Genomic DNA, 26,913 nt, shown 5'->3' with positions numbered 1-26,913 from the left:
CAGCAACCCCCCTCGTCTCACGTAGCCATACCTCCAAATCACGTTGTTCTCACGCCTCTTTTAGAAGTCTGTAGAACATTAGATTAGCAGATCTGGCTTGGATTAAACCTGGACAGAGCGATGGGAGAATGTGCTCGCAATTTCATTGGATGTTACATTACCAATGTTCTGTTTTTCCAGAAGTGTGCTCTCTAGACAGAATCTAGCCGATGAAGGCGTTAGGTATTTGATTGGATTGACGAGGTGTGGCGAGGTGTCACTCATTTAAAACGGGTTTCCACCGCATTGTAGCTACTTTGTGCATAGGACATAATACCTCCAACCCACCGTTGTTGTGTAAAAACAAACAAGTCTGCTGTCAGAATCAATAGAAAATTTAATATATTCAAAACACTCAACTGGTCTCTCCAGTAGAGCACTGTAATTGGCAGGATATCACAATGAAAGTTGCCTTCTGCATCAGATATATTCAAAAAAATATACTATAATATCAAGTGTCATCAAATCGGTAATCTCGTCCCCAGACTTAAAAGCTAGTATACAATATTCAGAGGCACGTTGTCTGGCTCTGCGAGATTAGCCATTTACAAATATATATATTGTTTTCCAAAAATACAAAATTGTTTTTACGTCTATAGCAAGGGAGGCTGGTGGAGGTAGAAATCGGAGGATGGGCTCATTGTAATGCATGGAATGAAATGAGGAATGAGGTCCTCCGATTTCTGCCTCCACCAGCTTCCTCTGGTCTGTAGTGTGGAATGCCCTGTATTATAATTACATATCAATCTATTCAATATCCAACTCTACCATCAAACAGAGTCTTATTCTCTGTGTTCCTGTGAATCTTTGACCCTCATGGACCTGATCAGGACCGCAAACACACCGGCGTTCACAGCGAACTGGATGTAGCCAAAGGAGGAGACGCCGTAAGTCTGGTAGAGGAAGCCTCCTATGGTGGGGCCCACGGTGCGGAGCAGAGACTGGACCGACGCACACAGACCCAGCATGGTGCCTGAAGGGAACACATCAGAGTCATACCTGGTAACCAGTCTTTTCATACAGTAACTGACAGTGGAATAAGCACAGACTGGACTGACACACACAGGCAGACGGACCTGCATGGTGCTTGCAGGGCAGGTGTAATAATCAGTATTCGTATCACTCCCAGTGTAATAAGCCCAAGTACCAAGCCCAAACACAGGTGTATTGGCAAATTGTGAAATTGCCACAGCACTGAATCGCTGTATCTTCTGCGCTCAGGTGGGTGGTGTAGCAGCAATGGAGGCGTGTTCATGACAATGTGCTGTGCAAGTCAAGTCAAGCCATCGGGTTTCAGACACAACCCCTAGCACCCATCGCCAATGCCAAGACTGTTTTTTATGCCGTTAAAATAGAGTCCAATGTCCCTTACCAGTGTCAGAGGCAGGAACCGTCTTGGTGAGCATGCTGTCTGTAATGACGTTGAACACACTGAGGGAGAACATCATAGGAACCACGATGATGCAGAACTGGAACACATTCACCATCAGAGCCTGCAGGGAGAGGTCACAGAGACAAGTTACAACTGTGTCTGTTTGTCTGGGTCTGTGTCTGTCTGTACACGCTGTGCTATTCTTCACCTGAGCCAGGCCCACCAGACTAGAGAGGCCGATGGAGAGGAGGAGCAGAGAGTTGTCTGAGAACTTGGCTGTGAGCGGACCGATCACCCCTCCTTGGATGACCTGCAGAGAGGACAAGTGCAGAGCCATCAGAAGAAGTACTTCTCTAAGTAAGCCTTGCATCCATAGGGTGCATATCCAGGTTATACAGGGTTAGATGACCTTGATATGGATGTGTTTCCACATGGATTGAACCTGATACAGAGGTCTATATTATGCAAAGAAATGTGCAGCACAATTGAAAGAAATTTAAATCAAGTCACAAAAAATGTAACGATCGCTACAGGGCCAGGACATATTTGTTTGTTCACTGCAGAGTAAAAACTAAGAGCATCAAATAGACACACGGGGCATAGCACAGCCTACACTTTTATACAATCAATGAAATCCTATCAATCTAAATTACTGGATTAAACACCAAATAATAGGCCTACAAACGAAGCTGAAAACACAAATCTCAATGGACATGTTAACCTGAATGCTTTATCCCCTATCATAACTGTTATCTTAACCTTTTGTTTCGTATTTGAATTTCCCTTGAAAAACAAACAGGTACATTGCTCTAGGCAAAGTAAATCCTCACGAAATCCCGCCCCTGCAATCTTTACTGACAGACTGCATTATGTAACGTTTTGCCTACAACTCCACTTCAGGCAATATAGGCAACAGTTCAGACTATCCCACATTTAGCCCTATCAGTTCTCACATTGCTCTAAGTGAATAATACGGCGTGGCTACTAGTAGGTCAGAAGGCAGGTGCCTACTGTTCACGTTACAGTGGGTTGATTTGGCTTTTATTTGGCATGCCGTCAGAATGTAGTTTGTTTGAGTTCGTTGAACTTACTTCCGGTTCAAGCACTGCACTGTGACATTGATCAGCCAATGGTGTGTTAGCCATCAACGTTTGTTACTCATGGTTATTACTCATGTCTTAACACAAGATTAAAGCCATCACCACACATTCCAGATGCCACAAACTGCGATGCACACACCAGATCCCCCTACCCGTGACAACATTGACAATACATCAGAGCCTCTCTGGGGGCCTCTCTTGCTTTATGAGTGCACAGATTTTGGTTGTGTCAATCCAGCTGTGGGCTTACTGTATGCTTCAACTCCAAATTAAAGGAAAAGATAAGCACAATATCATTTAATAATTTTCTCTGTGCTTATATTTTCCAGTCATTTGTTTAGGCCTGCAGCTGGATCTACACAGGAAGACATTGACATTAAACCACTTTTTAAGTTTAAAACTTGGATTTTGGAGTAGACTGTCCCTTTAAACTCTCCTCAACTTCTACTACACACACACACACACACACACACACACAGATTCCCCTCACCATCTGCACCAGGCCAAAGTAAGCCATCAAGTAGCCATTCTGCTCTGCCTGCAGATGGAAGAAGTTCATAGCGATGATGGAGAACATGACCTGAAATATACCTGAGGGAGACACACAGAGGCACACAATATACCTGAGGGAGACACACAGAGGCACACAAAAACACAGTAGCGTCAGTAGTGGAGAGAACCTGGATATCAGGGGAGGCTGGTGGAGGTAGAAATCGGAGGACACGTGTTTGATACCATTCCTCATTCCATTCCATGCATCACAATGAGCCCGTCCTCCGATTTCTACCTCCACCAGCCTCCACCGCTGGATTTTCCTGTCTGGAATCATTTCCTATGGGATGTTGTATGGATGACTGACCTGCAGGTAAGCCGGAGATGATCTTGACCAGGAAGGTTTTAGCCACACCTGGAAACTTAATCAGCCTAGTGATCTCAGACAGGTTAAACACTGACTTGGCACTGGCCCGCCCTAAAGGTACACACACACACACACACACACACACACACACACACACACACACATGGTTAGGCAAAACATATGAACATGATATGGAATCGTATGTAGTGAGGGTGAAGTCTCTTACTGTCAGTGTTGTCCTCGGGAGTCTGAGTCTTTGTGTGTTTGGGGATAAACTTCAACACCAACACCAGGCTGACAACACTCCCAGCAGCCGCTACACACGCTGCACTGGTCTCACTGGTAACGACACACACACACACACACACACACACACACACATTTCTTTATGCTGGTGCCTGGTGATATTGCACCTCCGGCCAAAATAGGTTCAATGGGGTAGCACTAGCAGACTGAGGACCAACAATAATAACGTCCCCACACTTTTCAGCAAAGTTAGGCACTGCTGAATACATGCTGTTTGGCACCAGCTATTGCAGTGCCCTGCAATTCTCCCCATGGCCACATGGGATAGCCGGCTTCAAAATCTCTGAGCAGGATTGCTCCCCTGGATAGAACACTGCTACATAGAAAACATGTGCATTTGATACCATTCCTCATCCCATTCCATGCATTACAATGAGCGCGTCCTCCCATTTCTACCTCCACCAGCCTCCCCTGATAGAATACCAGGGATAAAACACTGCTAGATAGAAGACCAGGGACAGAACACTGCTACATAGAACAAGGGGTCAAACTATCAACTGCAACTTTGTCGACATGTGAAATGTGAACCCGTGGGGGTGTTGTAAGCTACTCACCCATATCGCGTGCTGAGCGTGCCACCCAGGGTGGACCCAGTGATCATGCCGATGCCGAAGCAGAGACCCAGCTTAGCAAGGGCGTCCGCCCTCTTCTCAGGCTCTGTCAGGTCAGCGACCACCATCTGGGCCCCTAGGGACGGACACACACACACACATTCTTCCTAAGGGGGAGGGAGGGCCACTTAGCTGTCTGATTGAGCTTAACTAAACAAACCCAAGGTGTGGTGCTTACCAGGCAACACATGCATGAAGACAGCAGGCAGCTTGTGGATGAAGAGCATGGGAGCGCTATCTGCTACCGCTAACAACAAGAAGTAGACCACCGACGCAGCACAGGACAGACACAGGGCTGCACGCGCTCCCATTAGGTCTGCAAACCTATACACACACACACACACACACACACACACACACACACACTCACTCACTCATATAGGAACAATCTACAGACAACACAATACAGGATAGATACAGGTCTGCAAACTCATAGACAAGAACAACAACAACAACTAACCCTAACTGTAGGGACATCTGACACCAGACATGGGAACCAGTGATCTTGTGTCTGATAGCCCGTCTCTGTAGAGAGAGCATGTTGCTCCAAACCATTGAGCCACAACTCAATTACAGTTAAGTGGGCTCACTTTAAAACTCAACTGCAGTGAAGTGGACTCACTTTAAAATTTGATTCTTTGCTCACCTGCCAAATATGGGCCCTCCCAACAGTTGAATGACTCCAACTGTGGTCTGTAGATAACCGAACCACAGCGTGTCAAAGCCCAGACGTTTGGCCAGGTACTGCTCAGACAGAGAGACAACAATTGAAAATCGCTGAACAGCTCCTTACAGTATTTTGAAATAAGTAGAAGTTGACCAAGGTCAACCCGATTGGCTGAATGCTGTAAGACAGGTAAGAAACAGCCACTTTTCAGGCTACGCTGTTACCATAAAATAACAGATCAGTTGATAGGCTCAGTTTTAGGCTCAATAGACTGATTGCACTAGTTTTGCCCTGGCTTTAATTATTATTATTGTTGTTATTATTATTATTGCTTGGATTTATAGCACCTTTCCATCTTACAGGGTGGAAATGAAAGAAGACAGAAAGAAAAGTGTTATGTGTTATTATTATTATTATTATTATTATTATTATTATTACCATCATTATCGTTAGTTTATTAATAGTTAATAGTCAATAGTTTATTATTATTAATCGGCCACTGATATCCTACTTACAGGAGTGATGGAAAATTGTAGAAACAGCCATGTGATGTCCAAAGCAGCTATGAGGTAGGTGACGTAAATGACCGTCTGCATCTTCGGTCGTGCAGGTAGATCGGTGTTCTGAGAGTCTGAGCTGACCGGGGACGGTTCTTTGGCCATCATAATCAGCTTGATCCTATGGCCTGCAACACCCGGGGGAGAGGAGCACAGACGTTAAAGATTCATCCTCCGACTCACTATGACCGCACCATCATAGCCATTTTTAAATTCACTCCCATGTTACAATTTTTTTTATCTCCATCAGAAAACACATTTGGCTTCACCCAGTGGTCATCACCTCTATTCACCTCACTCACTTTTACACTGTACAATACATTTTTCCCAGAACTTTCTCTCTTACAACAGTGACTAACAAAGAGACACTGAGAATGGTTTGAGATTAAACAATTATTAAACGGACTCCGGTAACAAGACCGCTGACAAACATCGTTGTCAAACGTTTAGTTTAAATGCATTTACACTACCGTGGTTAAACTGAAAGGTTGGATGAAAGTCTTAATAAATGTCCAAGTTCATAAATACGTTATCAGTGCTCTGGCAGGGTTGTTTCTCCTACATCAAACCGGTCGCTGTCAATCCACCGATAGCATTCATATCGGCAAGATTTCGTAACGTTTCCCGATGTACTTTGATCTTCATGGCAACATTTCGCCAGCGGCTCAGAATTTGGGTCCTGCGGTTTCATATTTTCAAAATAAAAGCACGAAAGTTTGTGGTGTGTTCAATTGAGTCTGCGCTTCACAGTATGGGTCGTTCAAGACAATCGACAAAGTACGATTTCAATTTAAACGGCCCTCCAACTCGTAATTGTGGAGTGGAATACTCTGGGATCATCCTGCAGAGAACCTGTAGTTCTCTGATCTCCTGTCAACAAGAAAGGAACCGTGAGCATGCTTAGTGAAATATAACATAATATAAACAACAATTTAACAACAATTTGTTTTCATGCATGAGATGTGTTTTGGAGAGTTGGAAACTTGCTAAATTGAAAGTTAAGCGGTTATAACTGGCTAACGTTAGCCATCACTCGCGGGCGTTCATGTTGTTTTGTGTTTTCTACATCAAATCACTAAAATGCTTCGAACTCGGAGGTCCGAGAATTCCGAGTTTCCAAGTTGGTCATGAACGCCGCATTAGTGCTCATTTCCAAGTGGGAATCATGAGAGTGGCGGAGGCGGTACTCATGTCCATTCAGTACTTTCTCTGTAGGTTGTCATTGTGACAGGATATTGTGGATGTTGGTTAAAGTTCAGGTCGTAATGGGCGTATTCAATATGATATAACAACAAAGCTATTCAGTTTTCCAATCAAATTAGTATTAATATTATTCAAGTTTTTTTTTACAAGGCCCTCTGATTGAGACATGAGACAATAATTACATAATTAGGCCTATTACCTAAGAATGACTTATAGGTCACTTTCAGACTCTTTCACACATAGGCCTAGTCATAAACGTTTCGTTTTTATTCCTCACTTAGCCTCATTTACTTTTCACTTTTCACTTCCAAATTCCACCTCTGAATATTATTATTATGAAGTGTCTCTTTAAAACTCTGGAGGTTCTTCTCGGTGTCACAGGAAGCGACCGTCAACGCGGAAGTGTTTTCCGTCTAGTGGCGATGTGTGCGCCGCTGAATGTTGACACGGTATTTATTTTCGTAATCGTAATCATTTAGAAACGGGCCATGTCTGCACAGTACTTTGAGAAAGTGACGCGACTTTATGAGCGGTACCGGGAGTACGTGACCAAGAACCCGGCCGCTACCGCCCAGCTGGAGAGTACGGTCCGGACGCTGTCGTACCTCATCGCAGGTACAGCGGGACGTCAAGTCCTCTGGTTAGATAGAAGACGTGCTTCGGACACGCTGTGCTCACCACACCGTTTAGACAGGACATTGCATTGTAATATATAATAATAATAATAATAATAATAATAATAATATATGCCATTTAGCTGACGCTTTTATCCAAAGCGACTTCCATTGCAGTGAGTGCATACATTTTTCAGTATATATGGTCCCAGCAGGAATCAAACCCACAACCTAAACGTTGTTAGCGCCACGCTCTACCAACTGAGCCACAGAGGACCGCATTGTATATGGCGTGTCGTTTTCGGCCGGTATGATCTGCACCCCGCGGTAGTCGGCTGATTACCAAATGGTTACACCCAACAATATGATTCAATGGGTTGCCAAGTGAATAGATGAATGGAGATATTCAGCTTGCTAGCCATGCCCATGTTCGGATATAGGCCGACTTAAATTCTCAACAGGGGGAGGGGGGCGGCACAGAGAGTTGTCGGTGGTCTGTGAAATGGCAGCAGGTCATCATATATGGGTAGAAAGAATAGGCTCACCTTATTTGTTTTTTCATTTCACTTTGAAGCAGGCAGCCACAGTGAAGAAGAGCGACCATGTCAAACATTTTCTTTCAACAGTAATCAGAGATCGCAGGCCCCAAGATGGACAGGATTCACTATCAGTCGAAATGTCAGGAGCCCTAGAAAGAGGGTAAAACAAAGACAGGACTAACTATGTTCACTACTAAGTTGAAGTTTATTCTTAGAAAAATGTTGCCTCCTCCATAGACAGTCTTGGAGACATAAAGGTTGAGAACCACTGCCCATACGAAATGCGTTGTGCTTTTCAACTTTTCATCTTCTTCTAGAATCAAAAGTATTCCACAACAACAACACCAAGCTTCTTTATGAACCTAACACAAGTGACATAACCCTGTTATAACACAAGTGTAGCCTAACCACATGTTTTGTTTTTGATGTGTCTCTTGCAGGGCGATTTGCAGACTCCCACGAGCTCTCAGAACTGGGTGAGTTACAGTATAAGTAGTTTCATTGCTGTCTTCACATTAACTTACGATAGAACCCTGCGGCAAAAGTGACATTGTTTACCTCAATTGGCAAAACCAGTCTCGAGTCGCGTTAGCCCAAATTCCATGAAAGCCAATTTGATATAGTCATAGTATAGAAGTAGAATGAGTGTAGCACTTCAAAGTAAGAGCCTGCTTGATCAGTGTATGTGTCTGTGTTGCAGTGTACTCTGCCTCCAACCTGCTGGTGTTACTGAATGATGGCATCCTACGCAAAGGCCTGTGTGGCACCATCCCTACGGTGAGTTACTGTGACTGTGTTATTACAGGTCAGCATGCTTTTTGGTTTGTGTGTCCAGTCTCTCTCTCTCACACTGTGTGTGTGTGTGTGTGTGTGTGTGTGTGTGTGTGTGTGTGTGTGTCCAGTCCCTCACCCAGCAGAGGCTGCTGACCTGGCTGTCTGTGCTGGAGTATGTGGAGGTCTTTCTGGAGATGGGAGCTACTAAGCTGTGGGGGGAGGGTGGGCGATGGCTCGTCATAGTGCTCATCCAGATCGCCAAGTAAGCCTCACACACACACACGCTCTCTTTTACGCACGCACGCACACACACTCACTCACTCACTCTCTCTTTCACACACACACACACGCACACACATACACACACACACACTCCCCCCCTCACTCACTCACTCACTCGCACTCTTGCTCTCTCTCTCACACACACTTAATCACTCACACGCCTAAAACTTTTTCATTTGTATCTCTCCTCTCCTCTCCAGAGCCATCCTGCGTTCCCTGCTTCTCTTCTGGTACAAATCTGGTATCCAGACTTCACCTCCCATCATCCCCCTGGACAGGGATACACAGCTCGCTACCGGAGGTCAGAGTTCACCAGACGTCATACACTTGATCTCAACCCTGGAGGTTGAATGGAGCCCCATCCCACTGTGATACAGTTGGCCTATATGTGTGTGTTTTCTTCTTCTTTTTGTTTCCAGAAGAGGACCCTGAAGACCAGCAGGACAACCCGTCTTTTGTGGGCCAGCGGTCGGGGAGGGTAATGAGACCGCTGGGCAGTGGTACGACCACGCACGCACACACACACCACACATAAACATATACACACACACACACACACACACACACCACATAAACATAGTACACACACACACCACACATAAACATATACACACCCACACACACCACATAAACACACACACACACACACACACACACACACCACATAAACATATATACACACACACACACACACACACATACACACCACACCCTCACTCCTCTTTCCTCCCTCCTTCTCTCTCAGCCCCCTCTCTGCATGCCCGGCTATGGGGAGTCCCCCGTAGGGAGAAGAGGCGTGGCCATGGCAGTGGGGAGGAGGAGCTCAACGCTAGCCCCACCCCCCTGGGTTTCCAGGAGACAGTAGCAGAGACCCTGAACATCGGACGCCCTCTGGTGCACTGTATCCTACTCTGTTAACCACACACACACACGCGCACACACACACACTCACACTGTGGATCTTTGTGTGTGTTTTTCTGAACGTGCTGTTCCCAAATGTAGTGCTCTGCCTGGGCATGTGTGGGGGACGATCCTGGAAGCCCTGGCTCATGTCTGGACTCCTGGATATAACTAGGTAAACACACACTCAGACACACAGACACTCATTCTCACACACACATACACACACACACACACACACATAAGTGGAATTGGTTAAATTAGATCTTTAACTGAAGACACTAGTGTCATTGTCACGCATACAGCTCAAGAATGAAGAAGATGCATTGTGTCTAAAAAGAGAGCAGGGATGAAAAGGGGGAAGACATCTTGTGTGTTAACAGTTTTGTTTGGTTTTCCTGCTCCTAGTTTTGGTCTGCTGAGCGACCATAAGTGTCTGAACCGGCGTGAGCGGGCAGAGATGAGGAGGAGAGCCTTCCTCCTGCTCTACTACCTTCTCCGCTCTCCTTTCTACGACAGATACTCTGAGTACGCACCATACATACACACACACACACACACACCGTAAAGCTTCAATTAAACATCCAGGCGTTCATTAGCTTGAACTGTGGAAATGCCCTGGTGATTATAGCCCTCACTGTTATGATGAAGCTTTTCAGCTCGACATGATCATTTCATTCATTGTATTTCTGTACAATTGATAAGATTGAGTCAAACAGTAGATTGTAACTGTGTGTGTGTTACAAACAATATGTAACAGAGGAATGTAATAACAATATGTATGTAATAAGTAACAGTGGTGAGAAAAACACAAGGCACAATGGCAAGGAAAAACTCCCTAGGAGGAAGAAACTTAAACTAAAAGAAACTGAGAGGAACCAGACTCCTCTGGCTGATCAGGTGCTGAACAGTAAAGTCATTGTGAATGTGGTGTGTGTGTGGTTGTTCTCCAGGACCAAGATCCTGTTCCTCCTCAGACTCCTGACAGACTACGTACCAGGCCTGGGGCTGGTAGCACGTGAGTCATGACCCCTGTAGAGACTCTCACCTTGACCTCTACCCTCCTCACTTTGACCTCTAACCCCTCACTATAACCTAGGCCTACCCTAAGCTAGACCTCTCCCTAACCGAGACCTCTCCCCCCTCACCCTAACCTAGACCTCTCCCCCCTCACCCTAACCGAGACCTCTCCCCCCTCACCCTAACCTAGACCTCTCCCCCCTCACCCTAACCTAGACCTCTCCCCCCTCACCCTAACCTAGACATCTCCCCCCTCACCTTAACCCTAACCTAGACCTCTCCCCCCTCACCCTAACCTAGACATCTCCCCCCTCACCTTAACCCTAACCTAGACCTCTACCCCTTCACCCTAACCTCCCCATCCTCACCCCAACCCTGAGCCCCTCCTCCTCACCCTAACCCCCCCGTCCTCACCCCAATACTTACTTACTTCCTGCATGTGGATAAATAAACACCCCTAATCCCTGTCGTCCTCCAGTACCTCCTCACCCCTCGCTGGTAATGCATGACCTGTCTGTCTGTCTCTCCCTTTCAGGCCCTTTAATGGATTACCTACCTGCCTGGCAGAAGATCTATTTCTACAACTGGGGCTGAGGATGGAGGGTCGGAGGCTGTTGGTGCTGGTCTTGAGAGAGAGAGAAAGAAAGAGAGAAAGAGAGAGAGAGAGAGAGAGAGAGAGAGAGAGGCACCAGAGGTTCATTGACCATCGTATTCTAATTAGAATGCACATTACAATGTTATTGTCGTGATGTTTAGTGCCAAGATGGAGGATCTTTGGCCAAACTATACGGCTATGACACATGCCAGGTTATATGCTCTATGAATATATAGACACCAGGGGAGGTTAGTGAGGGTAGAAATCGGAGGACGGGCTCATTGTAATGAATTCATTACAATGAGCCCGTCCTCCGATTTCTACCTCCACCTGCCTCCACTGCTTACACACAGACCGTCTCAGACTGTAGACCTTCTCTACTCTATGAAGAGTGTATTAGGCAGAGGTTACCCTAAAGGCTGATACAGGACCAGACATATTTACATCCCCCTAGGTTAGGCCTGAAGGTGGCTAAACTGATCCTAGATCTGTGGTTAAAGGGACACTTTTTAACCCCATATGCATTATCTCCAGTGTGAAAATGTCGATTTCCACAGTCATTTTCTTACAACCTTTAATATAATAATGTATTATTATTATTATTATTATTATTATTCACTACTTGTCTTTTTCTTCACATATGTAGACACTGGTATGGTGCTGATGATGAGGTTAAAAAGTACCCCTTTTTTTCTCTCCCTCCATGATTTGTTCTCACTTTGTTCTGGCATTCCTTCAGTCATGGTTTCTTCATTTCTTGTCACCCTCACATGGAACCAGTGGTCATATGTTTATGATATTATGAAGTCATGCTGATTATGCCTGTGTGTTTTATTTTCCTCCGTTTAATTAGTTTTTGTGTGAATCAGTTGGATTTCTGTCTGAATGTTGGAAGCCCAGAGGGTCGCCCTGTTTCAGTCAGCGTTGAGGTGTGTCATTGAGAACGATCACCTACTCCCTCTTCTTCTTTCTCCAACTCTGGGGCTGAATTTAATTCAAGAAAGTTGTTCCCAACCATCTGCCCTCATTCACTTCCCTTCACAGATCTGATTGGACTGGGTAGGTGTAAGCAACATTGTGATATCTGGATGGAATAGACCTTACTCCTCTCCAGTCATCTCGGATCTGTGAAGGGGAGTGAACAAGGTGAAGATGGGAGGGAACGTTCTGGAATGTAATGCAGCGTAGCCTACTAGTAAACCACCTGTGGCTCTGCTGGCTGGTATGGGTTTTGTACCATGTGACTTTCTGTACCTACAGTCCTCTCCTGTTTGACAGACTGGCACAGTGGGTATTAATGTGAAAGACTACCATACCCTACAGCAGTGCCAACTCCCTCTTACCCAGAGAGCTGAGCTGCTTTCAACCAGGCAAAACGTTGTGTAATGTTATGAAAGAAATGTATTGTGTCGAACTGACATTCTTCTCCAACATGTAAAGTCAAGAATCAAATCAGCTCTAGTCATGTAATTTCTATGTGCATCGTTCAGTAGTGCATCCATCTGAACGTGACCCTGGATTAGATTCCAATCAGCCATTTTTGTAGTTTATACCAAGACAACGGACCTGTCTGGAAGTATGGAAATCAGGTTGTGTTTTCACTGTGTGAATAAGTCCCTTAATTTCATATGTTTAATGACGGGAAATGAAACATTGTAGCTTTCTGAATGCCTTTCAGTGGTCTTACTGCACAGATCCTGAAGACATGTATTCGTTTGAGAATGTGTGAATGATTTATAAATCCCACAATGTGTTCAATAAATAAATCACAAAAATAATTAACACTCAGCTCCACTCTCCTCCTTGTACACCTGCAACACTGGTAGAGATGAATGAATGCATCTAAACATACTGTCATCAGAACTAGTGCGTTCAGCTATGCCATTCACCAGTAACTATTGGTTTAATTGTAACACTTTATTTTATTGCGCTATCTCCACTGGTATTGTCTAAGAAAGGATGTGGTGAAAATGGCAACTTTCAGGAACTTACATTAATGTTCCTGGCCTTCACTAATTAGCCCAGTTTTTTGCGACATACTCTGCTTCCTTAGATACTGAATTGTCATATTTTGTCATTCTGGAAATATGTTGACAGAATCCCCCTCTGAATATTTTTTAAAAGTTACTTTACTTCACTATAAATCATATTTGCATTTTGTTGTGATGCATAAAAACATCAACATTAAGAAGGATTTCAGCAAAAATACTTGGGTAACAGAGTACAGCCTGGGTAAGGGTTAAAACCAAGAACAAAAGTAAAACAATTGTAATGATTAAGTGGAACATCCCATAAACCTTATTTAATGACTACCTGGGACTAAATGGTATCTAGTGGCTTTGAATCCCAAAAGAAACATGTCATTCTCTCACACAAAAACACACAGGGCGAAGGGTTTTGAACTTTATTGACACAAATCGAATAGATTTATTTTTGTAGCCATAAAATAAATAATAGTATTTCTCATGGGGCAGTTGGCTATGGTTGAATCTGACAAGTCATAATTTCCTCATGTCGTCTCTTCTTCACAAAGATATTGAAGAAGACTTGTTTTGAGGAAGGGTAATCAAGGAATGACTTCTCCCTATATATCTCACTAGTGGGATTGGCAGGCAGGCAGGTAGGTAGGGCTACAGTAATCAGACCCACCCCATAGTCACACACAGGACTCAATCAGTCCATCAAAATCCTAACAAGATAAACCGTCAACACTGGTGGTATGCAGCAGGGTCTCAGACATTATGTAAAGAGTTCGGCAAACCAAAACGTTATTCTCACGGAGCCAAGACGGAGGATAGTTTGCAAACCGGATCTGGAGGTCGAAACATTACAGAAACACCACATCAGCCAGTGAACACATGCAGATGAACAGATGTTTTTATACATGTCCTCATAATTCACTGCACAAAAGAACATGATGGGATGATAGAAGTTTAGATACATATATCTGTATCCATCTCTACTGGTAGTTTCAGGGCAGGGCCCTGGGGTCAGAATAGGACTGGTTTCTCCCTCAGTTACTTCAGATGCGCTTCACTTCGTTCACCTCATCGTCTTTGTGGCCTTCATGAACCTCAAGTGGGTTAGAGATCATCATCCATGGTCAACACCAGAGCCATATCAGGGGAGGCTGGTGGAGGTAGAAATCAGAAGAGGGCTCATTGTAATGCATGGAATGGAATCAGGAATGGTATCAGACACGTTTGATACCATTCCTCATTCCATTCCATGCATTACAATGAGCCCTCTTCTGATTTCTACCTCCACCAGCCTCCCCTGGTGTAAAGGCTGTACATCAGACCGACTGATGGAGGATTATTAACACAATGCTCCGTCTGCTAGGATCAGGACAGACTGCTGACGAAATTAAAACAATGGAAACAAGCACACAACTAAGACATCAGTTTGGTTATTATATATGATTCTTACAGAGTACTTAAATTCAATAATCATTTTTGAAATAGGAGACCGTAAACAATAGAAAACAAGACTATTAGATAAAACAGAAAAGCACAGTGGTTTATGGAATGGGACTTTCTACACCTTCTAGTACTTTCCACTGAAAATAAATCTCAAACATCTCTTAAAGGAAAAAAATACTGTCTGACTCTCTTGTTATAGTTTTTAATATAAGATGGCCACACACGGGGGAGAGGTGTAGGGTTCCCCTTCTGTCATGCACTTCCTCATCACTCCCTTCCCCCCACCCCCCTCCCAAAAAATGCAAGCACTCAGCAGACTTAAGATTTACACTTAAGAACCCTGCCCCCTCTCTCTGTATGACATCATCCACCAGTCTCTGTATGACCCCCCCCCACCCCCACCCTTTTGTATGTATGACACCATGTTGTCATCTTCAGGATAGTCCAGGTCTGATCAGTAAGCGCCGTAGCGATCCTAGAACACAAACAAACAAACAGTCAGATGGAATAGTGCAGGAATAATACACACGTGTTTGATACCGTTCCTCATTCCATTCATTACAATGAACCCGTCCTCCGATTTCTACCTCCACTGATAGGTCATGTACAGTCAGTCTGACACACTGAGGGGACACAGTACATTTACATACAGTACACTACAGTCTACTTAATAACACCAGAACCTTCACATACACTACTGTCTATTTAATAAATATGAATGCTTCATTTGGACATAATATTAACCTGTCCATACTTTTGGTGCCCTGAATTAAGGGGACTATGGATAAAAAGTGTTTCTAAATGGTGAAACTAATATTTATACAAATACCCTCAAATAAAAGCTGAAAATCTGCACTTTAACCACATTAATTGTTTGATTTCAAATCCAAACTTTTGGAGTATAGAGCCAAAAGAAGAAAAAAAATCATTCACTGTTCAAATACTGTATGTAATATCTTTATACATGTGAGAATATGACCATACTGTATGTCATTTCCTTGTCCAGAGGAGTCCTGTACCTGTATGGTGTTCATGACTCCGTTGGCCAGGACGGCCATCTTACCAGCCACACTCTTGACCCCCTGTTTGAACTGAGCCATGTCTGGACCGGAGGGCAGCACACTGTCCAGGCCTGAAGCCCCTACAGAGACAACACCGTCATTATACACACACACCAGGCCGGAGGCCCCTACAGAGACAACACCGTCATATTACACACACACACACACACACACACACAAGGCCGGAGGCCCCTACAGAGACAACACCGTCATATTACACACACACACACAAGGCCGGAGGCCCCTACAGACAAAACACCGTCATCGCACGCAAGCACGCAACTATGCATGTACACACACGCCAGGCTCAGCTGTTACCACTGATCCACAGGGTGCGCTGATCTGAAACCACCACTGGTTCATACTGCAGTATAACAACAGGCTTGTTGACAAGTTTTGCTCGTCATTCACAGCACTAATCCAGACATTACACAATAGTTATTATACAACGGTTTCTTCTGGAACTTCTGTTTCTAGTTCACACATACCTCTACTCTACTAGTTGGAGCCCCAACTCCCCCTCTACCAGTTCGTTCACAGACAAATGTACGTAAAACACTTTCATCTTCAAAACGAAAAGCATAACTAGTACAGCTTATTGATCGTCTTAAAAAATTAACTAGTTGACAGATATGTTACCTCCGTTGCGGTCGCTGCCGTCTCCAAACAGATCAGCGGAGCTGATGGACGTGCTGCCAGACATAGTATCCAGACGCGTCTTCGCCTCGTACTGGGAACACGTGACATCATCACATTACATACACACCAACACCAAGAACGGTTACATGAGACACACACATCATACTGGAAACACACAATGTATATCATTGACAGTTCCATTAGATACACGCCACACTGGGAATTAATTGAATGAAATCATCACTTGAGATAAACATCTTGACTATGGCAACACAAACAAGGGTATGGTTTGTGAGAAACTTTGTGGCACATATTTTGTGTGTGTGCCTGTGTCTCAGTGTCTCTGTGTGTGTGTCTCTATGTGTGTGTGTGTGTGTGTACCTCAGCATTGGTCTCCCGGCCAAAGAACATGTCGGAGGAGATGGCCTTGGCGTTGGCGAACTTCTGTCTGGCCTCGCTGGACTCTGCTGCGGGGGCTGCCACCTCCGCCTTCCTCCTGCTGGGCAACCTGCAACACCTCACAGCATTACACACAGGCTGGACGCCAGCGAGAGAGTGTGTGTGTGTGTTTGAGTGTGGATCAATGAAATGTATTTGTATAGAGCTTTTGACAAAGTCAATTGTCTTAAAGTGCTTTACAAGTGTTTTGTGTTTGTGTGTCTATCAACCAATCAATCAAATGTATTTGTATACTGTAGCCATAGTCAATTGTCTCAGTGCTTTACAAGTGGTGTGTGTGTGTGTGTGTGTGTGTGTGTGTGTGTGTGTACCTCTCCCCTATGGGCTGGATGCTAGAGATGGTGACGTCGTCTTTGGGCTCGTCTTTCTCCAGAGCCCAGGAGGAGGTGAAGGAGGCGGTCCCCCCTTCAGAGTCCCACCGCGACCCGAAACCCTCCCCCGTCGTAAACGGATTGTCCTTGTACCTACTCACACACACACACACACACAGACAAATAAAAACATGGTCACACCCCCTACCCGGAGAGGTCCAATGTTGGTGGTCAGGTGTGTGTTTGCACGCGTATTCCATACTTGGTGGGGTGGGGGGATACAAATGTGAGGTGTGTGTTTGTGTGTGTGTGTGTGTGACATACTTGGGGGGGCCTGGAGGTGAGGTGTTTGCGTGCTTGACATACTTGGGGTGTCTGCAGGTGAGATACAGGGGTTTGTGTGTGTGTGTGTGTGTGTGTGTGTGTGTGTCGTACTTGGGGGGTCCGGAGGTGAAGCCGGGCTCGTCCAGCATGTCTAGTTTAGAGCGTTGGGAAGACTTGGCACCGACAGGCGACTCCTGCTCTATCACCTGCATCTCTGACATGACGGAGTGAGACACAGCACTGAAACACACAACACAACACACACAGTTACAATCCACTACGTTTGACTCAATCTTAAATCAATGAAAAACTAGGGTTGTGCCAAGTACTCCAAAAATATGTCTGTTATTATCTGTAATCGGATTTCCTTTTTACAACAACGATTACCATTCGATCACATAGTATAAAGCCTCAGTTTACAGAAACTAAGTACTGCCAGATCGGCACACTCTTATCAAAAAGATAAGCTCCATATCATTTATTTATTTGATTATTATCTTTTCTATACATTTGGTATTGAGGCCTATAGCTGGATCTACACAACCAACGGCTCTGAAAACATCTGACTTGAGTTGACCTGACTGATTTTGGAGAGAACTGTCCCTTTTAGTGGGATGATGTCACACAAGAGATGTCATGTGACGGTAGTCGGTTCTACTGAACAGGAAGTTGGGGAGTTGTGGGGTCACCTCCTGTTTCCGAAGCCCATGCCCAACCTCTCGGCCTGCTCCCTCTTCTTCCCCTCCAGATTCTGGATCTTCTTGTCCTCTATCTTCCTGTTGATTTCCAGCTCTGCATAGGCCAGACGCATCGACGTCACGCTGCAACACAGAGGGTCTGGTTTAGACACGCTGCAACACAGAGGGTGAGGGTTAGTCACACTGCAACACAGAGGGTCTGGTTTAAACACTGCAACACAGAGGGTCTGGTTTAAACACTGCAACACAGAAGGTGAGGGTTAGTCACACTGCAACACAGAGGGTCTGGTTTAAACACTGCAACACAGAAGGTGAGGGTTAGTCACACTGCAACACAGAGGGTCTGGTTTAAACACTGCAACACAGAAGGTGAGGGTTAGACAACATTGGGTCAGACTAAAGCAGAAACAACATCACTGCAACAGGACAGGAAGGACTAATAATAATAATAATAATAATAACAATAATAATCAGTGATTGCATTTATATTGCGCCTTTCTAGCACCCAAAGCACTTTACATTGTAAGAAGGAGAGAACTCACTACCATAGTGGTGAGGTGAGAATCGTGCCAATTAGGACTCAGGGGTGATGAGGTGGCTAGGAAGGAACGGAGGCCGTTTCGGGAATGTAGCCTGGACACCGGCATTAACACTCCTAGTCTTGCGATAAGTGGCCTGCGATTTTTAACGACTCGGGAGTCAGGACTTTGGTTTTAACATCTTATACTGTTCACTGCCCTGGGTGCATTGGGGTCTCTTGGAGCAGAGGGAGGAGAGCCACCTGGTGGTCATCCGACACCAGCAGCCTTTTTGGCCCCCCCATCCAAGGATTGACCGAGGCATACCCTGCTTAGCTTCCCAGACAAGCCAGAAGAGGGATGCAAGGTGGTGTGGCTGCTGGCTGTCTGTTATTTGGTTGAGTAGTGCAGACAAACCTGAGTGTTTGGCAGGCCAAAGCGGGGCTGGGCCAGGTCGGACCGGGCCAAAGCGGACCAGAGTGGGCGGACTGTACTCACATGGACTCCTGGGCTTGTTTCTTGGCCTCGGCCGTCTGCTCCTCCCTCAGCCTCTCGGCCGTCTGCGCCTGGCGCTCCACCTCCGAGAAACTCACGCCGCTCACCTTCTGAGCCCCCAGACCCTTCTTAGCTCCCAGCTGAGGGCAGAGGTCAACGATCAGTGATGTCAGAGAATGGGTGAGTGATAGCGATGTCAGTGAGCCAGCGATCGTAGTAATCGTAGTAACCACGTGACTCACCCCTTTCTTAGCATTGGTCGGCTTCTTCTTTCCAATGAGGGAGGGCTTCACATCTGCAACGCAAACCTCACCGTGAGACACAACGACAATGACACCATCGTCATTATCAAGTCATCAACAACAGGTGGGCACTACCCCTCTGTCACAGCACTAGATTCTAACAGCATGTAAACACTGCCGGGCAGCAAGACAGGTGCGTCACACCCCAAACACACACACACACACACACACACACACACACACACATTGCGTGCCTTACATCTGCATCCTAAAATCATGGACAAAGTCAAAAGCAGTCGGGGCTTGAGGTTCAATCCTGCCACCAGTGATGTTTTTGGCACAACTCAGCACAGTCGACAAAGGGCCTTAGACGAGCATGTCGGAGAGAGAGGAGTTCGCAAAGCATTCCAAAAGCTACCGGAACTTGCTCTAAGCACAAACCAATCAGGGTGTGTTACCGTGACGTAAAGGTTGTGTTTACGTACGGTGGAGGGCTTGAGGAGAAGACTTTGCAGCAGAAAGGGTTATTTGAGTGAGAGATGAGGGGCTGAGGGAGGGGCTTAAGCTGGCGTGGCAAGGGAGGTATCAGTCAAGCACAGGGCCGTAACTCCAATGCGCAAAGAGCGTCTTTCAAAAAGGCGTTTGAAATCACCTTTGGGTGGCTGTTGTTGATCTGATGACAAACGCATGGAGTCCTCTAGAGGACAGAGCAAACACAGGTGTTACTGAGACAGGTGGTGTGTGTGTGTGTGTGTGTGTGTGTGTGTGTGTGTGTGTGTGTGTGTGTGTGTGTGTGTGTGTGTGTGTGTGTGTGTGGACGGTTGGAGACTCACCCATGCTGGCTTTGGGTGATGTGCTCAGACACTCGATGCTCGGCCCCTCCTCTAGCTCTGGGAATCATCACATAAAAAACAGTCAGAAAAGAGCCCTCTGGTTCTAATCAAATACAGTCAGAAAAGAGCCCTCTGGTTCTAATCAAATACAGTCAGAAAAGAGCCCTCTGGTTCTAATCAAAAACAGTCAGAAAAGAGCCCTCTGGTTCGAATCAAAAACAGTCAGAAAAGAGCCCTCTGGTTCTAATCAAATACAGTCAGAAAAGAGCCCTCTGGTTCTAATCAAAAACAGTCAGAAAAGAGCCCTCTGGTTCGAATCAAATACAGTCAGAAAATATCCATCTACAGGGTTCTCCCCAGGATTTTTAAACAACCTGGCACTGGATTGCATTATCAAAACGCTTTCACTTTTGCTTTTAACAACAATTGTCATTGGCGATCAAACATTTCAAGGCAAATTAAACTATCCATTTAGTCATGATAATGGTCCCCCCCGTGGGGGTGTGGGAGTGTGTGACGTGAATGATGCAGCATCCCTCCTTGTGTGAGTTGGTGACAATTATCCCAACATATGTTTTGTGGATTAATGAGAGAGAAGAAAAACATCTAATAGGTCCTTATGAGAGACCTCATAAGGACAAACGTGCTCATGAGGGGCGTGAAGACCTCTTGTGTGTGTGTGTGTGTGTGTGTGTGTGTGTACACTAACTGGTGCTGGGGGCCTCAGGGGCTTTGGGGGTATCCTCTGCCAGTTGAGCGCTGATGAAAGCTCCGTTCTGCTCTGTCAGGGAGGGTGCAGCCATGTCCCAGCTGTTCGCAGGCTAAAACAAACACACACACACAAATGTTTTTGGATGCAATGGTGTGAATGTGTGTGTGTGTGTGTGTGTTTGTGTGGGGGGGGGCGGGGTCTATGACATATCAGACATACCTGAGTGTGCTCAGCAAAGAAGTCTGCCTCTTTCTTCTCAGGTGCTGCAGTCTGGCTGTTTCCCCCTGAGGTGTCTATCCAAAGCTAGAACACATGAGACAAGAGTTAGACTTACTAGACACAGTTTGTGTGTGTGTGTGCGACAGTGTTGTGTGTGTATGTGTGCGACAGTGTTGTGTGTGTGTGTGTGTGCGCGCTCACGTCTGAGCCGTATTTGGAGAGCGCGGCGTTGGCCTGCTGGCGGATCTTGTCACGGTACATCTGCGCAGCCCGGCTGTTGTACTTGGCGTTGGTGTCGCTGGTGTCGCAGCCATGCTGCCGGAAGAAGGCCATCTACACACACATACAGTACACACACGGTTTATTTTTTACTGTACACACACTATTTTGGTGGCACCTTAATTCCTTGAATGACAACCAGTGCTTGTGGAAAACTCTGAGAATATTAATAACATATCTGTTCACCCCCTGCACCAACATACAGTACATCTCTGAGTCAACACACATACATCCCTCCCTCACCTAAGGTCAAGTGTTGAGAGTTCTTGTCTTTGAGTGAGTGAGAGAGTGAGTGAGAGGTGGTCTAGGGTGTGAGAGGTGGGTTAAGGTTAGATGTGGTGGTGTGTGTGTGTGTGTATGTGTGTGCGTGTGAATGTTGATCTCACCGCGTTGGTGTTGCCTCCAACCTGCATACACCTTAGCTGGAACCAGTTCCAGTTAGAATCCAGCTCTGTAGATCTGAAACAACAACAACATGGAGGTCATCAGTCTCTTCCCAGCCAACAGAACAAAACAACTAAAGCTGTATTTACACTCTTGATCCGCCATGAAAACCCATCACAAGACCACTAGAATTATAACTCATGTTTTTCATGTCCAGTATGTACATTTGAGCTTTAAGATAGTGCTAAATGGCCATGATGAATCAGTCGCGATGAAGGAATGAGACGGTACTGAACAGAGTAAATAGCTCAACAGGCCTCCTCTTTCCAACTGTGTGTGTGTGTGTATATTTCTAACAGTTACCTGATGAAGCTGAGGTGGACTCCTAGAGAGTGGTGGATGTGTGTGTGTGTGTGTGTGTGTGTGTGTGTGTGTGTGTGTGTATCTCTAACAGTTACCTGATGAAACTGAGGTGGACTCCTAGAGAGCGGTGGATGCCTGAGCAGTCGATGCACAGGAACACTCCATATGGTATACTGGCCCAGCTTGGGTTCTTGGCTGCACAGTCAAAACACCCCTGGGTGAAAACACACACACACACACACACACAGATTACATGTAAGTCATTTAGCAGACGCCTTTATCTAAAGAGACTTAAAATAAGTACATTCGTCTAAGTAAGTGAATCAACGGTACATCGTGAGTAAAACCATTGAATAAGAACGAGTCCCATCGCCAGACACAGTGCTGGTTGACGCACTATGGATCACGGTGGACGGTCTACGCACTATATCGAAGAGTTGCAAAGGAAAAGGTTGCCACAGAAGACATCCTCCACCAAACACCTGGCACTGTCAGACGGGTCCGCAGACGTTGCGGTAACGGAGGAAGAAAAGCTTTATGTGAGAGTGTGACGGTGGAGGTACAGTTTGTGGGCATCAAAGCGGTTGAGAAGACAGATGCAGAGAACATGGCAGAAGCCGTCTGCTCTCTCATGACGACCACAAGTGGAGGTGGAGACGAACAGGAGAACACGGAGAGCAAAGCTTGTGGAACTGACGAGGCAGCTGTGACGACAGGGGCCGAGAGAGGGGTGGGTTAGCAAGGCACGTGAGAGAGAGAGAGAGAGAGAGAGAGAGAGAGAGAGAGAGAGAGAGAGAGAGAGAGAGAGAGAGAGAGAGAGAGAGAGAGAGAGATCGCGCGTCATAGGACATTCCCTGCACGGCCATCGGCCTGGAGATGCCGCCAAGACCATCAAGCACCTTGCTAAGGAGAACGGACGACCTCTTGGCTGGTCTCTATGCCTTCCATCTTCTATCACAAGCCTCTTAAACAGGGCAAACTTGAAGGCTCGCTTCAAAGCACTCGGTCTTAAACCACCGATGGCCAAGCAGAAGAGGAGGCACAAGGTGGGTGTCTCACCTCCTGAGAGCCCCTCACCAGTTCCTGAAGGGGTACAAAGGGATTGCACAGCACCTAGAGCCGGTATAGTTGTAAGAGATTAAGGTCTAAGCCTAAACCACGTCTATAACAATTACAGAAAAGATAAATACAATCGTTGAGGAAAGTGAAGTTTGTGTGATTGATAAAGATCACATCATCATAGACCATCAACCAGCTTGCTGTCATTTAGCCAGCCTAGTGTGTTTGTTGTTGTGATGTTTTAATTTAGATCAATAAAGTATATAATACAGTATTAATTGTCTTTGTGTGTCCATGAAAGACTCATGGATTCCACAAAAACAGCTGTGGTGAAATTCAGCTGCTTAATGCATGTCACCCAGACTCACCCCCCATCAACCTCTCTGTCACAATGCAGAAGAACTACAGTGACTGTGGCTGAGGTCCACAGTTGCCTGACGTCCACCCAGGCTGTGATAAACAAACACAGATCCAGGGACAAATACTTGAGGTTAATCATTCATACTTTTCTCAAAGTTTTGATTCTCTGAAAAATTAAAACAAACTAAAAGTCTGTATACCCCTTATTCTGTCATATAGATCTGGAGCCAGGCTGAAGAGAGCATTGGCAGACCCGAAGATCTTTGAGGGTGTGCGTCTGATTAACACTTGACAACAAGCTCCCTGGGTCCATGAAAAGGCAGCAAAGGACCGACTGATTGACCAGCGATCCCAAAGCATGGACAACAGGTTTGAGGACGTGAGCTCTGGGGCCCCGCATGCCATGAAGCTGGTCAGTTTCCAGAATTAGCCAGATGCAGAAAACAGTACAGGTTAAAATCTTATAGACAGACCCAAATACCCTGGACAAGACCTCCTGGCCCTCCTGGTCAACAGGATCCTCAAACACCGGTGCCCTGACCTCCTTCACCACCTGGTGGACCTGATACTGGCCATCCCAGCCTACACAGCAGACTGTGAAGGGGGTTCAACATTATGAAGCAAGTCAAACGTGACTGGAGGTCAAGCCTGGAAGGCGAGACTCTTTCATGACCTGCTAACAGTCCATCTGTCCTCTTTCTCCATCAAGGAGTTTAACCCTAGCCCAGCCAGAGAGATGTAGCCATAAATATGGAACCCTAGCCCAGCCATAGAGATGTGGCATCTGGACAGCCTTCAGTCTAGGAGGCCAGACTTCAGAGAGAGCAGAGGAGAGTAGCAGTGAAGAGGTATCTGAAGATGTAGCACACCCTCATGTATGCTATTATTGTTGCTTGTTTATTCATATGCCAATTAATTATTTACCCTTATTTCTTTATTAAAATTATTTCATTGAATATGTATTATTCAACACGTTTAAGAATCATTTAAGCATGGTCCCTCTTATGTTATTGCTTAGTGTGGCTGGTAAATGTTTGCATCCACCTTGGCTGGTGGCCCAAAAAGGTAATTTCATGGCCTTGGAAGAACAATAGTTGAACTTGCTGAAGCAAGCCGATTAAATACAAATTAGTGCTGGCATATGCATATTCGATGGCAAACAGCTGTGTTCTTTAACATGAATTACCACAACAATATCGTAGAGATAAAATGCTCAGGTGTTTTGATCATGTCATATAGTTAGGCTAACTAATGTTAGCCTAACCCTGTTCCCTAGCCCCATCTGTGACAGGGATAATATTAATATTTACATTTGGATGTTGTGTAAATAATCTTAACCACAGATGCCTACCAATTTGTGATTACGACCTTACACACACATACACACACAACATACACATGTAAATATGAATATAATCCTAGTCACACTGATAGGGCTAGTTTAACCCTAACAATAAGCACCCCCACCTGGAAGCCTCTCTACAACTAAGGCTAAAATAAACTCGGGTTAGGTAGGAGTAGCCGGCAGTTGGCTATAGGCTCTGATGTATACGTGGCTTTACTTAGTACACTATGGACATACAGTAGGCTATAGGCAAGGCCCGGGCCGGACTAGCTAGCTAGCTAGTGTATCGGCTGAAAAAAAGATAGACACAAAGTAGGTTTACGGTGTAGAATCTACCACTTAAACGCGCCATTCATTTGTAAAACGCGTGTCAAGTACTTCTTTGCGTTACCTTGTTCGTTGGAATAGATCTTAGTCTTTTAAAAATGGTCAAAATTTCAGTCTTGTTCGGTTCCGCTGCCATCTTGACACCTTTACAGCCCACTCACAAGTACGGGTAACGGTGAGGTTCAAAAACCGACCGCTTGATTGCGAAGGTTGGCCTTGTACTACGCCGGTGTCGTGTCAGATAGCGTTCCCTTGTCAGATAGTGTTCCCTTGTCAGATAGCGTTCCCTTGTCAGATAGCGTTCCCTTGTCAGATAGTGTTCCCTTGTCAGATAGCGTTCCCGACCTGACAGAAAGTGTGTTTTTAATAGCAACGCTAAATTATTGTAAAATAACAATGAAAGTGGCTTACACTTATGACACTCCAAAGCAGTTTCATGATGACTAATTACGGTTATTGATGATACCATTAATATTCATGTTATATTACTCAACTTTTGCAATTATGATGAATTACTACTTCAGTCATGATTGTCAATCATGTAATACCCTTGTTCATTACATTTAAAAATCATTTAAAATATTATAACAGTGATTTTGATATTCCCATGCACTTTAGATCCTGTCTGTATAAATTTAATTAAATGTGTATTCAAAATATGCATACTTAATTTATTCATCTGTAAAATTGCGATAACATCAATTAATACGGTGTTACGCACCCCAGAGCAGGTCTAGAGGGAGGGTGAGGCACGTAAACATAGGACACACGCAGACAGTTACAATGGAGTGAGAACAGTGACAAACAATGACAAGGAGACAAGGTGAACAGTGTAATGGTGGTAACACAGATTTCCTGTACAAGAGGGGCCTTTATTTCCTGAGGCGGCTCAGGTCCTTTGGCATGTGCAGGACTCGGCTGTATCACGATACATGGGTCACGATATGATACTATTGCGATACAATACATATGGCAATACTCATATTTATTGAAAAATGTAACTGAACATTCAGCCTTCTGCATTGTGTGTACCACCCTGGTAGTCTGTACAGTATGTATACAATACATTATTGTTAAGACATCTCCATTTTTGTGGGGATAAACTTTTAAAATGTATTTCCAGTTTAAGTTCATAGATGTACAATTGAGAGTGAGGGATGACCACTGATGTCCATTGATAAGTCTCATAAGACAAATGTATGTATATTAAGCTATAATCCATAAACTCCCATGCTATTTTACTTCACTTATTACCTGGAGTGTTAGCAGGTGATAGTGCGGTGGACCCAAGTGCGGAGAGATACTCAGACGACAGCGTAAAGTACAAATCAAGGGATGTTTTAATCATAAGACTGGGGAACGGCATACAAACAAACGGGGAAAACAAAGGTGGAGAAAACCAGCTCCATTAACAAAAGTACACAC

General features: G+C 45.2%; 3 protein-coding genes across 11 annotated transcripts; 1 reads left to right on the top strand and 2 right to left on the bottom strand.

The window, feature by feature from the left end:
* Positions 1-369: 369 nt before the first annotated feature.
* On the bottom strand, positions 370-5,633 carry slc67a1 (solute carrier family 67 member 1). Its single transcript, XM_083680226.1, has 10 exons — positions 5,470-5,633; positions 4,934-5,031; positions 4,466-4,611; positions 4,231-4,363; positions 3,597-3,709; positions 3,371-3,481; positions 3,002-3,102; positions 1,620-1,721; positions 1,412-1,532; positions 370-1,012 (listed from the first exon to the last, which is right to left on the bottom strand). Exons 1-10 carry the CDS (start codon positions 5,617-5,619, stop codon positions 822-824), a joined length of 1,266 nt encoding a protein of 421 aa, XP_083536352.1. The 5' UTR covers positions 5,620-5,633; the 3' UTR covers positions 370-821.
* Positions 5,634-7,116: 1,483 nt separating this feature from the next.
* Positions 7,117-11,708, top strand: pex16 (peroxisomal biogenesis factor 16). 3 transcript variants are annotated; one of them, XM_083680892.1, is made up of 12 exons: positions 7,117-7,329; positions 8,308-8,343; positions 8,568-8,644; positions 8,770-8,903; positions 9,124-9,224; positions 9,343-9,423; positions 9,669-9,824; positions 9,926-9,998; positions 10,232-10,351; positions 10,777-10,841; positions 11,379-11,466; positions 11,501-11,708. In XM_083680892.1, exons 1-11 carry the CDS (start codon positions 7,203-7,205, stop codon positions 11,435-11,437), a joined length of 1,029 nt encoding a protein of 342 aa, XP_083537018.1. In that variant the 5' UTR covers positions 7,117-7,202; the 3' UTR covers positions 11,438-11,466; positions 11,501-11,708. The 3 variants fall into 3 exon arrangements, with proteins under 3 accessions (XP_083537018.1, XP_083537019.1, XP_083537017.1); XM_083680893.1 differs by having other exon boundaries at positions 9,346-9,423; positions 11,379-11,708; XM_083680891.1 differs by having other exon boundaries at positions 11,379-11,708.
* Positions 11,709-13,831: 2,123 nt separating this feature from the next.
* arfgap2 (ADP-ribosylation factor GTPase activating protein 2) lies at positions 13,832-25,630 on the bottom strand. Of its 7 annotated transcripts, none has more exons than XM_083681102.1 (17): positions 25,553-25,630; positions 22,493-22,611; positions 22,037-22,109; positions 21,573-21,704; positions 21,372-21,455; positions 21,150-21,261; positions 20,441-20,497; positions 20,260-20,304; positions 19,608-19,660; positions 19,369-19,505; positions 18,344-18,505; positions 17,766-17,894; positions 17,331-17,486; positions 16,942-17,068; positions 16,561-16,651; positions 15,880-16,001; positions 13,832-15,335 (listed from the first exon to the last, which is right to left on the bottom strand). In XM_083681102.1, the coding sequence occupies exons 1-17, from the start codon at positions 25,622-25,624 to the stop codon at positions 15,315-15,317; spliced, it is 1,692 nt and encodes a 563-aa protein (XP_083537228.1). In that variant the 5' UTR covers positions 25,625-25,630; the 3' UTR covers positions 13,832-15,314. The 7 variants fall into 7 exon arrangements, with proteins under 7 accessions (XP_083537228.1, XP_083537229.1, XP_083537230.1 ...); XM_083681103.1 differs by having other exon boundaries at positions 17,331-17,483; XM_083681104.1 differs by having other exon boundaries at positions 18,344-18,475.
* Between the last annotated feature and the right edge of the window lie 1,283 nt (positions 25,631-26,913).

This window comes from Argentina silus (genome assembly GCF_951799395.1).
Source record: "Argentina silus genome assembly, chromosome: 11".
Classification (NCBI taxonomy): domain Eukaryota; kingdom Metazoa; phylum Chordata; class Actinopteri; order Argentiniformes; family Argentinidae; genus Argentina; species Argentina silus.
Note: the sequence above shows the minus strand (reverse complement) of the source record. Positions and strands in the feature narration are given on the sequence as shown.

Excerpts from the sequence above, each read along its gene's own strand:
- slc67a1 (XM_083680226.1), bottom strand. The coding sequence starts at position 5,619 with ATGATGGCCAAAGAACCGTCCCCGGTCAGCTCAGACTCTCAGAACACC. Across the intron at positions 3,710-4,230 it reads ACGCTCAGCACGCGATATGG|TGAGACCAGTGCAGCGTGTG; the intron begins GTGAGTAGCTTA and ends TGTCGTTACCAG. Across the intron at positions 1,722-3,001 it reads ACTTTGGCCTGGTGCAGATG|GTCATCCAAGGAGGGGTGAT; the intron begins GTGAGGGGAATC and ends TCCTCTCTGCAG.
- pex16 (XM_083680892.1), top strand. The coding sequence starts at position 7,203 with ATGTCTGCACAGTACTTTGAGAAAGTGACGCGACTTTATGAGCGGTAC. Across the intron at positions 9,225-9,342 it reads TACACAGCTCGCTACCGGAG|AAGAGGACCCTGAAGACCAG; the intron begins GTCAGAGTTCAC and ends TTTTGTTTCCAG. Across the intron at positions 9,825-9,925 it reads CGGACGCCCTCTGGTGCACT|TGCTCTGCCTGGGCATGTGT; the intron begins GTATCCTACTCT and ends TCCCAAATGTAG.
- arfgap2 (XM_083681102.1), bottom strand. The coding sequence starts at position 25,624 with ATGGCAGCGGAACCGAACAAGACTGAAATTTTGACCATTTTTAAAAGA. Across the intron at positions 22,110-22,492 it reads GTCCACCTCAGTTTCATCAG|ATCTACAGAGCTGGATTCTA; the intron begins GTAACTGTTAGA and ends TTGTTGTTTCAG. Across the intron at positions 17,069-17,330 it reads ATCCAGCCCATAGGGGAGAG|GTTGCCCAGCAGGAGGAAGG; the intron begins GTACACACACAC and ends GAGGTGTTGCAG.